This window comes from Leptonotus elevatus, chromosome 9 (assembly GCF_054856555.1).
Source record: "Leptonotus elevatus isolate MCC_2025b chromosome 9, RoL_Lele_1.0, whole genome shotgun sequence".
Classification (NCBI taxonomy): domain Eukaryota; kingdom Metazoa; phylum Chordata; class Actinopteri; order Syngnathiformes; family Syngnathidae; genus Leptonotus; species Leptonotus elevatus.
In genome coordinates this window covers 19,402,966-19,416,864 of record NC_141247.1, presented here as the reverse complement: position 1 = coordinate 19,416,864, position 13,899 = coordinate 19,402,966, and the positions used below count along the sequence as shown (strand labels likewise).

General features: G+C 39.7%; 1 protein-coding gene across 1 annotated transcript; it reads right to left on the bottom strand.

The window, feature by feature from the left end:
• Nucleotides 1-7,545: 7,545 nt before the first annotated feature.
• Nucleotides 7,546-11,069, bottom strand: dusp1 (dual specificity phosphatase 1). Its single transcript, XM_086085440.1, has 4 exons — nt 10,480-11,069; nt 10,099-10,244; nt 9,790-10,009; nt 7,546-8,552 (listed from the first exon to the last, which is right to left on the bottom strand). The coding sequence occupies exons 1-4, from the start codon at nt 10,886-10,888 to the stop codon at nt 8,197-8,199; spliced, it is 1,131 nt and encodes a 376-aa protein (XP_085941566.1). The 5' UTR covers nt 10,889-11,069; the 3' UTR covers nt 7,546-8,196.
• Nucleotides 11,070-13,899: the final 2,830 nt, after the last annotated feature.

Sequence of the window (13,899 nt, the reverse complement as noted above, 5' to 3'; positions counted from 1 at the left end):
TTCTTTTTCTTTTTTTTTATTCACTGCCATTGACAGCTATAAACGTCCAAAGTTCATTTGAACTATTTCTATTAGTTTAACAATTTTTTTCACTTTTGTTATCAAGAGTATGAAAACCTAGAATTTTTTTATTGTACATTTAGAACAGATATAAAAATTGTGATTAATCGTGAGTTAACTAGTGAAGTCATGCGATTAATTACACTTTAAAATTTGAATTGCCTGTCGCCCCTAATTTTTAATAATCGTCTTTTTTTTATTTATTTTTTTATTTATGAGTTAACTCATTCACTGCCATTGACGGCTATAGATGTCAAAAATTCATTTGAACTATTTCTATTAGTTTAACATTTTTTTTCACTTTTGCTAACAAGAGTATGAAAACCTAGAAAAAAATATTGTAAATTTAGAACAGATTAATCGTTAGTTAACTAGTGAAGTCATGTGATTAATTACAATTTTAAAAAATTATCGCCTGACGGGCCTAATTAAAAAAAAATTTAAATTAAAAATAAGGGGCATTTAATAGTAATTAACCGCATGATAATTTTATATCTGTTATATCTGTACAATAAAAAAACTTCTAGGTTTTCATTAAAAAAAATTATGAAAAGAAAAAAATGTTAAACTAATAGAAATACTTCACATGAATTTTTGACGTCTATAGTCGTCAATGGCAGTGAATGAGTTAAAGATATGGCGCTACTCTGAAATGACCAAAAAGGTCAGTCAGTAAAAGCTGTCATCAATGGTTCAAGGGAGAATACGTTTAACAGATGAACTCTCTTTGCTATCTGAACACAATCACTGAATCCTTTTGTTGATTTAAAGTAAACATTTCAGACGTGTAGTCAAAACACGAGACAAAATTGTTGTCGCCTGTAGCCTGCGATGTACATCTGCTTTCCTACGTATGCTTTTCGGCCGTGACATCACAGTGAGCGCAGAATACGCCAGAAGCTTCCGCACATTCCTCGAATGCTCCACACAGGATCCGACTGCTGCTTGTGAACACACCCCCCTCGGCCTGTGGCCAGTGGAAAAATACAAGCTTGTCTTCAGGGTCGCAGGGGCAAACAAGGCTCTCGGTGGGGTCTACGACTGTTTGGCCGCCTGCGGAATATCTTCTGGGTTCTGATTGATGTCATTGTTTTGCCATTTCGGTGCCCGGCGTGAGACATAGCAGAGCTGCACAACTTCAAACATTTATATACAATGGTGGAGTTGATGAATAGTGGAACAATCTGTGTGTTTAAAGAGCTGACATAGTGTCTCTTCTTACATTGCGCTTTTGTAAACATAAGTCAATGACAACACGTAATGTTGTGACGTTCTGCCGGGCTGTTCATGTGTCGGGCTATCGGGTTAAAAATCTGGCCTTATCTCGACCCTCGTCACGCAACTGCAGCTTGTCTGCTTTCGTTTGCTTTGGAATATTGCAAAAAAAGAACGCTTTTATCGTCGGTGGCGAAAGACGTCAGGAAGTGGTCCTATCTTTAACGCACGTAGCCTGCAGCAATGCGCCGCGCGCGTGCGACTGTCTTTCAAGGTTGACGGTTCAAGGTTTCTCTTGAGTTGTCTCCCTCAGAAGCAAAGGATTGCTTGTATTCATCATACGTCAATGTCACGTTTAATATACATGACAGGAATGTAAAAACTTGACATCCAGCAGCACTTCATCCTATAGGTTGCTCTTATTGTACTGTATTTCCATAGTAGCATTTCGTATCTTGGGCGAGGGCTGAGCTATTATGGGGGGGAAAAAAATGCTAATCATTTTTATTCATTAGCTTCAAAACTTAGTATTTCTTCACCTACAAAAACTCTAATTCAACTAGGACTTAAAAGAACAACCAATAAATATTTTTTTTAGTAGAAGAAAAATACATTAAAATAATAATAACAATAAATTTAAAAAGTGACGTTGTTGGGCAACATTTAACCCTTTTACGCACAAATTATGATAAACTACATCAGGATTTTTTTTCCTCAACTCATTTTATTACTCTTTAGGCATGGAAAAAAAGAATAATTACCTTCATTTTTTTGAAACATACATTTTTCAAGGAGTTGGTGACATGTCCACTAGAGTGGACAATGAAGTGCATTTGAGCAACTGATGAAATACGTTTGTAAGAAAAGAATAAATAACAAAAATAAATGTAAACACTATTGAAAATGTCTGTTTGATTCTTAACATTATGTTCACATACTACATATAATTTTTGGGAAGTACTAAAATATTGCTAAAATAAAAATTAAATGATGATTTAAAGCACCCAAAAAAACAACAACCTGCAGATGAAGTATTTTCAAAAGCAACAAAGTTACAGCAACACTAAATTGTAGTCACAAAACAGCTAAAGATGTCCAAAGTCCAATTTAGGGGACTCATGATCAATCGCCATTTCCTCAAATTACAAAATAAATACTTGGATATTTTAACAATTATATTATACTCCTTAGTTGTTGCTTGATGCCCAAATATATTTTTTCTTACAAGGGCCTCCTGGAAAAAATAGAATTCCTTCCTTACACGTCACATCTGAACTTCTGTCATCAATCTTGTTGTAGGTCTTCTTTTTTTTTTGCACTTACAAACGTTGACCACTGGATGGCAGTGTATGTCAAGACTACACTAGTGTCCACTGGAGTGACTAATGTCCAACTACGGCAAAAAAAGATTCATTTGTATAGGAGAAAACAACGTTTTAATAGCTGTCCACTGTAGTAACCACTATCCATGAAAGGGTTAAAATGTCTTATTCCTATTTATTTATTTAGTCTAGCTAACATGCATGTGCTATTCAAACGTAAATAGCTACTCACTAGTTACTCATTACTTGAGTAGTTTTAAGTACTAAATATGTACTTAATGTAATTTATTTGGAATACTTTTTTCTTTTTTCTTTTTACTTGTTCTTGAGTCATATTTTTCTAACGTGACCTCTGAATATAGAATAGATAATGACTTTCAAGGGAACTATTAATGTATAGGATAATATTTCATTTTTTTTGTAGGGCGTGTGTTTGCGTGTCTGTGTTTATGTGCACATATGGTGGGGGTTTCAACGAGCAGGAGGCCTTCCTGTCCCAGCTGTAATCTTCTTACAGATTTACTGCAGGTGAGTATTTTGCCATGACATCAATGTGCGGACTAAATCTTCTCGGTCAAGATATCCCGTGTGTGTCCTTACGTCGGTGTACGAGAGATGTAATCCAGTTTTAAGGTCCAGTGAGGTCAGCAAATTGGATGTGATCATGATTCATGGCAATTCGTAAGCAGAAAACCAATAGGAACCTTCTATTTGGCTATCCGTTGATATGACAACATTTTACCAGCTAAATGGCTTCAATGATGAGTTGAGTCTTATATTTCAGCTGTTAAATTGATTTAAAAAAAATAAAATAGGCATAGTTACCACAATCATTGAGCTTATTCATTGATTGACTTAGATTAATGGCAAATGTGTTCTTTTGGCAGCCAAATAGCATGCTATGGCGCTAACGTTAGCAAGCAGGTTAGCCTTTATGTTTTGCTAAATTACTGTCCTATGTGACATTTCTTTTACACTTACACAGGCACAAAAGCATATTGCCAGCTAAGTATGAGCGTGTCATGTGTATTTTACCATTGTTTCTATGTAAACAGGTAGTGTTTTGACAACAGCATCGCTACTGAAATTTCTTAACAGCTTCCTGTTGGGCCACAGCGGAATTAGAGCTGTCCTCAGAGGGACGATATTATAAGTCATCATAATTACATAATGGCACCTGCCTATTATAATGATTATTTTTTATTTCATATATATCTTGTTTGCGTCTGTCACTAACGAATCTTTTTAGAATCGATTATTCCATTGATTATTCATACTTTATTCCATTACTCGTGGGTTTGCCAAATTTGGTGTCATTGAACACAATTTTTTATGTAAACCTGAGTCTGGTGTCATGCTGCTCCGATGGAAGTGGACGTGAGGACTATACTCAAGGATCCGGCTGTGACTTTATTTTTCGCTCACATTTGTCACAATAATCACATCACTTTACACTTAAACTCAATCGCTGCTTCGCGACGGTGGTGAATCAAGCAATGCTAAGCTAGGTTAGCCGGAGAAGCTTTAACATGCTCCAAAACGAGTTCCAATTCAATTCAATAAAAAAAAAATTAAAATCATTCTTTAAAAGAAAAAAAGAAATTAAAGGGGACAGAAAGAAGTAAAACTTGTGATATCTGCCCCTAATCAACTCCCCAAAAAATTATCAACACAAAATAAATTACAGCAAACAGTCGAGATGCTTTCAAAGTTAACAAATAAACAAAATAATTAAATAACATGAACTTGTGCTAAATATATTTTGCCAGTAATTGTGCTTTTAAATTTGCATGTTAATTGGTCAAATTTGTATTTGAACGTTTTTAGTTGTATAAATATTGGCATAGTGTGGTCTCTGTATCCACAACCGAAAACGACACGAACAGCACGTTTCTGTAAATGAAAAATGGGTTCCGCTTGGTTTAACTGGTCACAACAATTTAGTGGAAGACATTTTGCTCCTTAACCATCCTTTAGCTCCCTTTAATTTAAAATAATTGAATTACCAAATCATCTCTGCACAGTTTTCTGAAATGTTGAATATTGTGTTCAGTTGACCATGTCGTCGTAGTCGTACATAAAGATTAAAGAACACAACGTTTTTGAGTTTTCCAGCTTCTTTCATTGTACTATATGACTTTGCAAATACAGAAGTAGCAATAATGTACCGTGTGAATGCTACAGAGGCGCACATCTACCTTCCCACCACTCGTCAATGTATCACAGAAGAGAAAAAATTAACTTGAAGTTAGCCTGTCTGTTTCCATGTCCCCTTTGTTGTCTTTCTCTTTAAATTGTAACGAGGAGGCTCTGATGGCCAGTTATTAAAAAAAATAATAATAATAAAACAGAATCTAAAGAACCCTTTTCCAAATAGAATTTAGAGTACATTTGCAAGCTATGGCGACTGAACTTTATCGGCCAAACTTTTAAGTTTTACAGGCGATACCGGAGTCTGTACGCAACAAATGAAGTGGCCAGATCAAATGTGTTTTTCATTTTGTTTTGGATAAAAAGATCTCTTCCTGTATGGTATGCATAAAACGGAATGATTTGAATGACTTCATGTTAAATTCCCATGAGAACGTGATGATCGGAACCATCCCATCTCATATAAAAACCTCCGGGCCATGTGTCACATTCACGTGACATCACCGAGCAACAACAACGTGATTAATTTCCTGTGGTAAATATTATTTGCTTTGCAAATTATGTCATGTGATTTGTTTTAACCGTGACTATTCAGTGCATAAACTGCTCTATTGATTAAAAAAATCAAATAAAGTATTTGATACATTAGCTCACTTCTGACACATTTCAAAACACTTCTTTTGCATGGTGTTAAATAAAACGACTCTGAAGTCAGAGCTCTGTCGCGAAATGAAAACAAACAAATGTCATTACAGTGTCTGACTGAAAAGGCAACACGAGGGAGACACGTAAGAAACAAAGCGTAGTTTGCGTCTTGATGTGACTGTCCGGATTTTGCACCCGTGTCCTACCTCATGTTGACAGACACTTTCCCAGCCCACGTGGAAAGCAATGCTTTAATGTCTCAATTTGACTATTGACAGAGCCTTTTTTTTTTTTTTTTTTTACTCTCCGAGTGACTTTCACACGCATACAGACAAACAAATGCGCAGGAAGTTCAAGGGACACAAAAGGCGAGTGGGCTGGTGGTCGTTGGGGGGGGGGGGGGTTGCGCATATGTCGCCTATGTCTGAGGCAATTGGTGAGGTCATGGGTGAGTGTTTCCCACAGACGCGTCAACACTACTGATGCTCTGTCTCAAAGGCTGCTTACATGGCAGCGTTTAGGGCCTGTTTACATAAGATTGTTTTAAGAATAAAAAACGTTTCTCGTTTCTTGTTTACAAAAAAAAAAAGTGCTACTGCGAAGAGTAATAATGTGCATTTCCCATGCAAACATCGATGGACCATTATTATTATTTTCTAATACAGAGGATGAGTTCAGATGTATTCATTCATAAGAAAAAGAACACAGGACAACAAATCCTGCTATGTTTTATTCACCTCACGAGCCATTTTGTCATTTGGGCTCAGCTTGCGAACATCGCACGGTGAGCCATGACGGTCATTACCTGAGCCCTTCGACAGCGTGATGTGATTTTCAGTCAACAGCAAGTGCCAAAATGGCCGCCCCCATGAGAAGGATAAAAACGGCTGGATTTCTTCTTCTTTTGTTTAATTCAAAAATACTCACTCAGTATTAATCAGAATGCTCTAGTGGGGGCGCATGGAAAATATTTTTGTAAAGAAAACGTTTAACTTCCCCGATATGTAGGCCTATGTATGTTTTGATTCATATGATCTAAGTTGACCCTGTTGGATCCGTCTCGGGCACCAATGAGTGCAGATGGCCATTTTGTTCTTTAACGCCTTGAGGTCCAACCACTTTTTTTCTCACAGTCCACAAGAAGTCGCAGCCAATGTTGTGGCTAATTTGCAAACCAAACATATTGCTTTCCCTTTCAGAGGCACCTCCATAAAAATGCCACCCACCCCCCCACCACCCGTTCCCAACTAAACACCCCCTCGACTGCCATTGGCATGTGAGAGCGGCGCACGACTGAGCCCTGAATGCTCTTTAGTGGTCACACTTTTCCCAAACGCCTTGCAGCTGCTCCTATTGTGGGCCCCGTAGGGTGGGCTCCTTCGCCAATTCTTTGGGCCTCCTGTCGTTGTCCGGGCCTTCACACTGATTCGAACAGAGGGGAGTATGACCCCCGACAATGGAGGACGTCGTGACATCATACGTTTTCTGTGGGTAGAAAAAAAAAAAATCTCATGATAGGATTCCATTGCATGAACAGAGAAGCAGTTGTTTTAAATATTTATATCAGTGCTGTCAAGCGATTACAATATTTGAACTATATCGCATAGTTTTCCGTGATCAATCGTATTTGTGTACTTCAACTACTTTCTACCAAACTTGTAACAAAAATGTATATCTGTATTTTGCTCTTTGATGATACATCACGTACAAGTAATATGCACTCTAACAACGGTTGGGTCAAAAATAACCCAACGATAGGTCAAAAATGGACCGATCCTCTACTTGGGTCTATTTGATCCAACTTTGAGTCAATAAATTGGTCTTTTAGTATAAAACAACTCATAAATATTGGTTAGATCATTTACTTGGGTCAAAAAATGTGGTCATTTTGTATACAACAACCCAGAAAGTTGGGTCAAATTGTCCCATAAGGTGGATCGGTCCATTTTTTGAATTTAGCTTTGCAAAGTGTGAACTTTTATTTTAGTCCATGTTTGTCCATCTTTGCACCGATGACTCTAAGCTGAGCTGCACACTGTACTTTTTTGAATTGAGGTCTCCGTGTGTCATTTTATATTTTGTGTCCAGCATTTTTGGATTATGCATTCATCGGGCTGATCGTGGTATAAACAACACAAAGAAAGGGTCACTATTAAATGTACAAAGTCATATCGCATTTATTCAGTGGTATAAAAACATTGAAATGAACATATGCAAAAATAGATATACTAGAGAAATATATTACTTTAGTTCAATAAATATGTCACATGGCAATCATTGCAGACTAGCCGCCCACCACGGGGCTTGCAGTACACAGTACAGAAACATGAGGTATTTAATGGTCACTTTCCCCGTCACGTCAGGATCGTCACATCGAGCAAAAAAGGCAGACATTTGCATTCAAAATTGGCCTCTTCTGCCGCATACACAATAAACAGCGGGGATACATTCATTGTTCTTCAAAATGAAGCAGTAACTTGTCACCATCGGTTCATAATTGGATCCCTTAATTAGGAAGCAAAATAGATATTTGGGAGGTCAACATTCCTGAGACTGCTGTTAGCCCTCTGATTTGTTATTCATACATGATGATGATTATCAAAAGCATTTGCCTTCACGTAGCAGAATCCTTTTCACATACAGCCTCACTGAGCTGTTACGCGTCAATACTGATTTGTTGGTAGCTGCCACGTCTCCCCCCCCTTGGATTGACGTCGGGAGTCAAATGCGCATTTCGTGCAGTGATACCAGCACCGCGGTTTTAAGAGTTGTTGAAGTCCGCATGCTAACATCCCATGATGCATCAGCAGCTGGGCGAGGTCGTGATGGGACTGTGGAGGAAGGAGAGCTGACTGGCCGACGAGTGCACCGGGATGGACACCGGGAAGTTGAAAACGGTGCCGCCGTTGCCGATAGCCGGGCTGCCGGCCTCCGACGAGCAGGTGGAGGAGGCGAGCACTTGCGACTCGAACTGGAGCAGCTGGCCCATGAAGCTGAAGTTGGGCGAGATGATGCTGCGGCGCTGCTTGACGAACTCGAAGGCCTCGTCCAGTTTGACGCGGTTGGTGCGCATGAGGTAGGCGAGGCAGATGGTGGCCGACCGGGAGATGCCCGCTTGGCAGTGGACGAACACGCGGCCGCCGTTATTGCGAACTGAATCTGCAAAGAGAGAAAAGGTGGCAATTTAAATTCAACGCCCCATTAAGACACAGGAGCGCGGTTAATGGGCCAGCGGCACTAAAAACAGTTGGGTCAAAAATGTGACGAATTTGACCCAAATTGGGTTGTTTTTGTCCCAGGCGTGTACACACACAAAAACAGTTGGGTCAGAAATAACTCAAACTGGGTCAAAAAAGGGGCCAACCCAACTTTTTGGGTTATTCAATTAATTTAAAAAGTTGGGTCAAATAAATAGCCCACAAACAACTCCCAAAATTTGGTGGCTTGGGTTATGAATTTAATTGGACCTAACAGTTTGGGTTAAATAGCTCAAAAAGTTGATTGGGATCTTTTTTGACCCAATTCAATTGGGTTACTCAATTAACCCCAAAATTGGATGAAATTAATAACCCACAAATAACTCCCCAAAAATGCGGTTGCTTTGTTGGTCATTTAATTTGACCCAACTTTTTGGGTTAAATAACTAAAAAATTTGGGTTGGCAAAATTTTGACCCAATTTAATTGGGTTATTGAATTAACCCAAAAAGGTGGGTCAAGTTACTAACCCACAAAGCAACCCCAAAAAATTGGGTTGCTTTTTCCATCTATCCGTCCATCCATTTCCAGAGCCGCTTACTCCTCACAAGGGGTGGGTTGATTTTTGATTTATTAAATTAATTTTTAATTATAATTAAATAAGCCACAAAGCAGCCCTATTTTTGGGTTGTTTTGTGGGTTAATTATTCGGCCAAACTTTTTGGGTTAAATAAGTCAAAAAGTTGGGTTGGTCCATTCTTGACCCAATTTGGGTTATTTTTGCCCAACTGTTTTCAGAGTGGGGGTGTATGCCCGTGGGGGTTATGCCTAAAGGGGGCGTGGGCCGTGTACACAAAGAAAGGGAACAAACCCCCCCAAAGCGGGCTTATTGATCTGGGAGGAAGGCCGCCAGTGAGCGAGGAGAAGTCGCCTTTTGTGAGGACACAACAAAAGGACGGCGCGGCGCCACGGCCTGGCAACTCATTTAAAAAGCCTGGATGTGTTTGCGTGGGGACGTAGGGGGGCTTTTCTACAATTGAGGGGTGATGATGTAACCAAGGGGGCCATTGCTGAGCCAGCTGGTCACTTTTTGGAGGGAACTTTTTCAAATTTAAATCAACGAGTGAAGGGGGTTGTTAGGTTTTTTTTTGTGCACTCACTTTGCTATTAACCGAAAAGCAGTGTCAAAAAAATACTAACCGATAAACTCAATGGCCTCGTTGAACCAGGAGCTGATATCCGCTTTGTGGTTGTCCTCCACCGGGATGCTCTTGTACAAAAAGGAGTCCTCAAAATGGTTGGGGCAGTTGGCGGAGACGTTGATCAGGGCGGTGATCCCCAGCATGTCTAGCATGTCTTTTCGGGACGCATGGTAAGCGCTACCCAGGTACAGGAAGGGCAAGATCTCCACGGGACCTCCCTAGGAAGAGAGGACAAGTGGACACAGTCAGTCATGGGAGGTGAAAAGTACATTTTTGATGTGATCGTGTCGAAATAAAAGACACAAACCTGATCGTAAAGTGGGGTGTTGCATGGACTGCAGCTCGGATCTGCGCTTCCTGGATGGTTGGAGCTTAGAGGTAAACTGAGCCCCTGGGAGGGAGAAGGCTTGGTGCACATGTCTGGATATTCTTTGGAAAACGCGTCAAATCCACCTGAGGACCAAAATAATAAAAAAATAATAATACATAAGAGCGTGTTGTAAACTCATAACCAAAAAAGGGAACAAATGCTTTGTAACAGAGAAGCCGGAGTCTATTCCTGAATTGTTTACAGCAGCACCAGCTGGTACTGTGACAGCTGAAAACCGCATTTGTTGCTACACACACACACACACACACACAACAAATGCTTGCGAGACACTTTTTTTTTTAAATGATTTATTATTACCTTTCAGGATGAATACACTTGCGCCGCACGGGTCCCGGCAGAGGGCTGCTACAGCCAGCATCAAAGTCCCGTCTTTCTTGGCTTGGCCCAAGTCACAACTGTGATCGTCCAGCAGCACCACCGACTGGTACTCGCCGGACAGGAGGCGGCTCCTGGTGTCCTCGTTGGGGACAATATGCTCGAGTCCCAGGCCGCCCCTGGCGCGTCTTCGCACGATGGTGCTGAAGCGGACGTTGGTGGAGGCCGCGATGTGGGAGCCGTTGAAGGACAGGAACGAGCGGCAGTCCAGCACCAGGCAGCCCGGAGCGTCGGCCTCCAACAGAGCACGGAGGGACGCACAGTCGATGGCGGGCACTTCCATTATGACCATAGTAGGGCGACGGGAAAGGAAAGTTAGATCCAAATACATATAGCTTGAAGCTTGAGGCTGGTTGAAGTTGTTCCGATTAAAACAAGCAAAACAAAAAAAATCTTCAGACGAAACACACACACAAAAAAAAGTAACTTCTGGAGTGTATCCGCTGCTTGTTCTTCCCTCCTGGTGTGACTGTAACAGTAGTTTGCAGCGAAGTGACTGGAAGTCGATTTGAAGCACTTTCTTTATATACGACCGCAGCTTGTGAATGAGAGGCCACTGACGTCACGAGTCCGCCCTCACTGGCGTCCTGCCAGACTGTATGACGTCAAAGGCACGCGCCCGCCTGCAGCGAGTGAACCACACGGGCGCGCGCGTTCAGAACATTTTGGTCCAGGCACGCACACGTCGTCCACGTCCGCCTTCATTTCTCTCTCTCTCGGCGCGGGCACGTAAAGTAACTGTAAAATAATGATGATGATAATAATAATAATAATAATAATAATAATTGATCTACTCTGGTAAAAGTAGTACTGATTTGACTCCTTTACTAAAGTTTTTTTTTTAAGTACAAAAGTCAATTATTTTCTACAGTCTATTATATAGGTTACAACAAAAAATATATATATATATAAATATATATATTTTTTATAATATATAAATATTTTTTTTTTTTACGTCCTACCACTGGTGTTGCCTCCCCTAAGCAGTTAGTCATTTTAATTACACGTTGGTGACATCATGTCATGAAAACACTCATTCTTAGTGACTTGACAAGAATAACCACTGGCGAATGAATAAGTATTTTGTCTGATGTTAGTTTAAGCCAACTATTACATTTACATATTCATATTTGTGTTTTACATTTAAGATTGTCCCTCTGCGCCATATTGATTTAAGGTAAATAGTATTTGCTGACTGAGATCATTGGTTTTGCATAAGCTTTGTGACTGGATGAAATACTTAATGTACATTAGCAATATATACTTCAACGTTTTAAACTGGAGCTTCTGCTAGCATCTTTGTTTTTCTTTTGTTTTACTATCAGTCATTGTATTAAATACAGTGCACTGTATTTAAGCGTTACTATCTGTACAAATTTTCCATGATGTTAGTATATAACTCAATTTCTGTTTTGCCTCTTGACCTGAGAGTTGACAAATAAGAAAATAATATGTAAATATCTGGCACGGGGGCCCATAAACATTTATTCTTTGTTTTTATTAGTCGGAGGTACATAATGTTCAATGCCCCGAGAGTGAAGGCAAACCATAAAAGTTAATCACTGTATAGAAATCTCAAGTCCAGTAAATTTCCACACGCTGAGTACCAAAACACGGACGACGGGTCTTCCAGGAAGACAACGGCACATGGAGATCTTTTTGACCAGTCAGCTGTGACCTAATTGAAGGAAGCAAATGTCATTTTGTTGTCATTAACTTTTTTTCACATGACAGCCACTTGGAGAAACCCTTTTCATTCGATGCCTTGATGACTCATAATGAGTCCTGCTGTCTCATGATAAGGAAGCAGGAGGGTCATTGTTGACAACAGGCGATGTGACTTGGGGCTGCACGAGGTAAACGCCAGAGTGTATGTTGTTGTTGCTATACATTAACTCCCCTCCAGCATGCTTTTTGAGTTTCAATTCAACATGTCTCACCTGTTGTAAATCTCTAAATCCACTGATTCGCATAGTCTTATCTTGTACTGTATGAGTGAGGGCCAACTTTATATTATCTTTTCAAACGTCATTCTCACGTGAGAGAAACCTGAGTAGCACTATCAAGCATCCCAATCCACATGCGTGCCATTATGATCCTGGGTTTTACCTCAGTAAAAGAAAGGATAATGTATGTGTCCTGTGAGAAATGGGGTGAGTGGTGGATGGGAAACCAAAAGGGCAGAAACGCAACTAATCACGACAGAGTGCAAAAACTCTCCAGCCGGTTTAACCTAACGCTCCTGTGAGATGAGTCAACAGCAAACCAAAAGCAACAGAGTAGGAATGTTACACACTTTCCAGGGGAGGAGGGGCTGGAGACAGGCTGTATCCAAACATTTTGTCCTAAATGAATGAATGTGGCCCGCCAACTCATGATGAGTGGGGTAAGCAAAGAGAAGTTCACCCTTTATACTGACCAGCAAACAAGGTCAACTGTAAAAGTAAAAGAAAGTTGAAATTGTTTGTCTATGCAGAATATTGTCATATAATCAATTATAATACAATAAACCACACTAGTTTAGACCATGGCCTGAGAACTGAGCTGATGCGTCAAATCCCATCAACTACAGTCTGTAATGTAAGTCTTCTTCCAGAAAGGGAAGTGAAACAGAGGGCAGCTGCATTTTGCTGTCACTTGTTGTCATCCTTACGCGTTTACTGTCATTGTCACTATAGGCAACTCCAGAGCAATCACGGGAAAACACACAGCCTATATCCAACAACTGACATGTTTTTTTGACCGGAATGTGCTCAATTTCCTAAACCAAGCTAGAAAAAAAACAGAGAGAGAGAGAGAGAGATGACACATTTCGCCAATGTATATCATCATGAGGGAACATTGTGAAAAAATGTACAACTGCATGTCATCATTGTTTTACAAAAGTCAACAGTGATAATGTGAGTAGGATTCAATGTTTGCTTTGGTACACTATTCCAGTAAAAATGTGTCATATCTTATTTTTCCCATACCTTTTTACAGAAACACAAACAATTCTGAGTCATCATTTCTTGCCTAAATTGGCCAACATGACCAATTATACCCAAGAAAAATCCCACGAGTCACGTCACACAATTAAACAAAGATGTTGCATAAGTCTCTAATCTCTTCTTGATTATTCATAAATTTACAATTATTTCCTGTAAAAAAAAAAAAGGGCCTGTTTGATTAAGGAACACAAGGTGATATATTCACAGGAAGACATGAATGATTATCTTGTATAAATGGCAAACAGTGACAATACAGATTTATTCTGTTATTGTCAAACAGTCCCACGTGATTTCTATATAGTTGTTATTTTTTATTTTATTTTTTTAGAATTTGTGTTGTTGACCTTAATAT

Excerpts from the sequence above, each read along its gene's own strand:
- dusp1 (XM_086085440.1), bottom strand. The coding sequence starts at position 10,888 with ATGTATTTGGATCTAACTTTCCTTTCCCGTCGCCCTACTATGGTCATA. Across the intron at positions 10,245-10,479 it reads AAGTGTATTCATCCTGAAAG|GTGGATTTGACGCGTTTTCC; the intron begins GTAATAATAAAT and ends TTTGGTCCTCAG. Across the intron at positions 8,553-9,789 it reads CGAGGCCATTGAGTTTATCG|ATTCAGTTCGCAATAACGGC; the intron begins GTTAGTATTTTT and ends CTCTCTTTGCAG.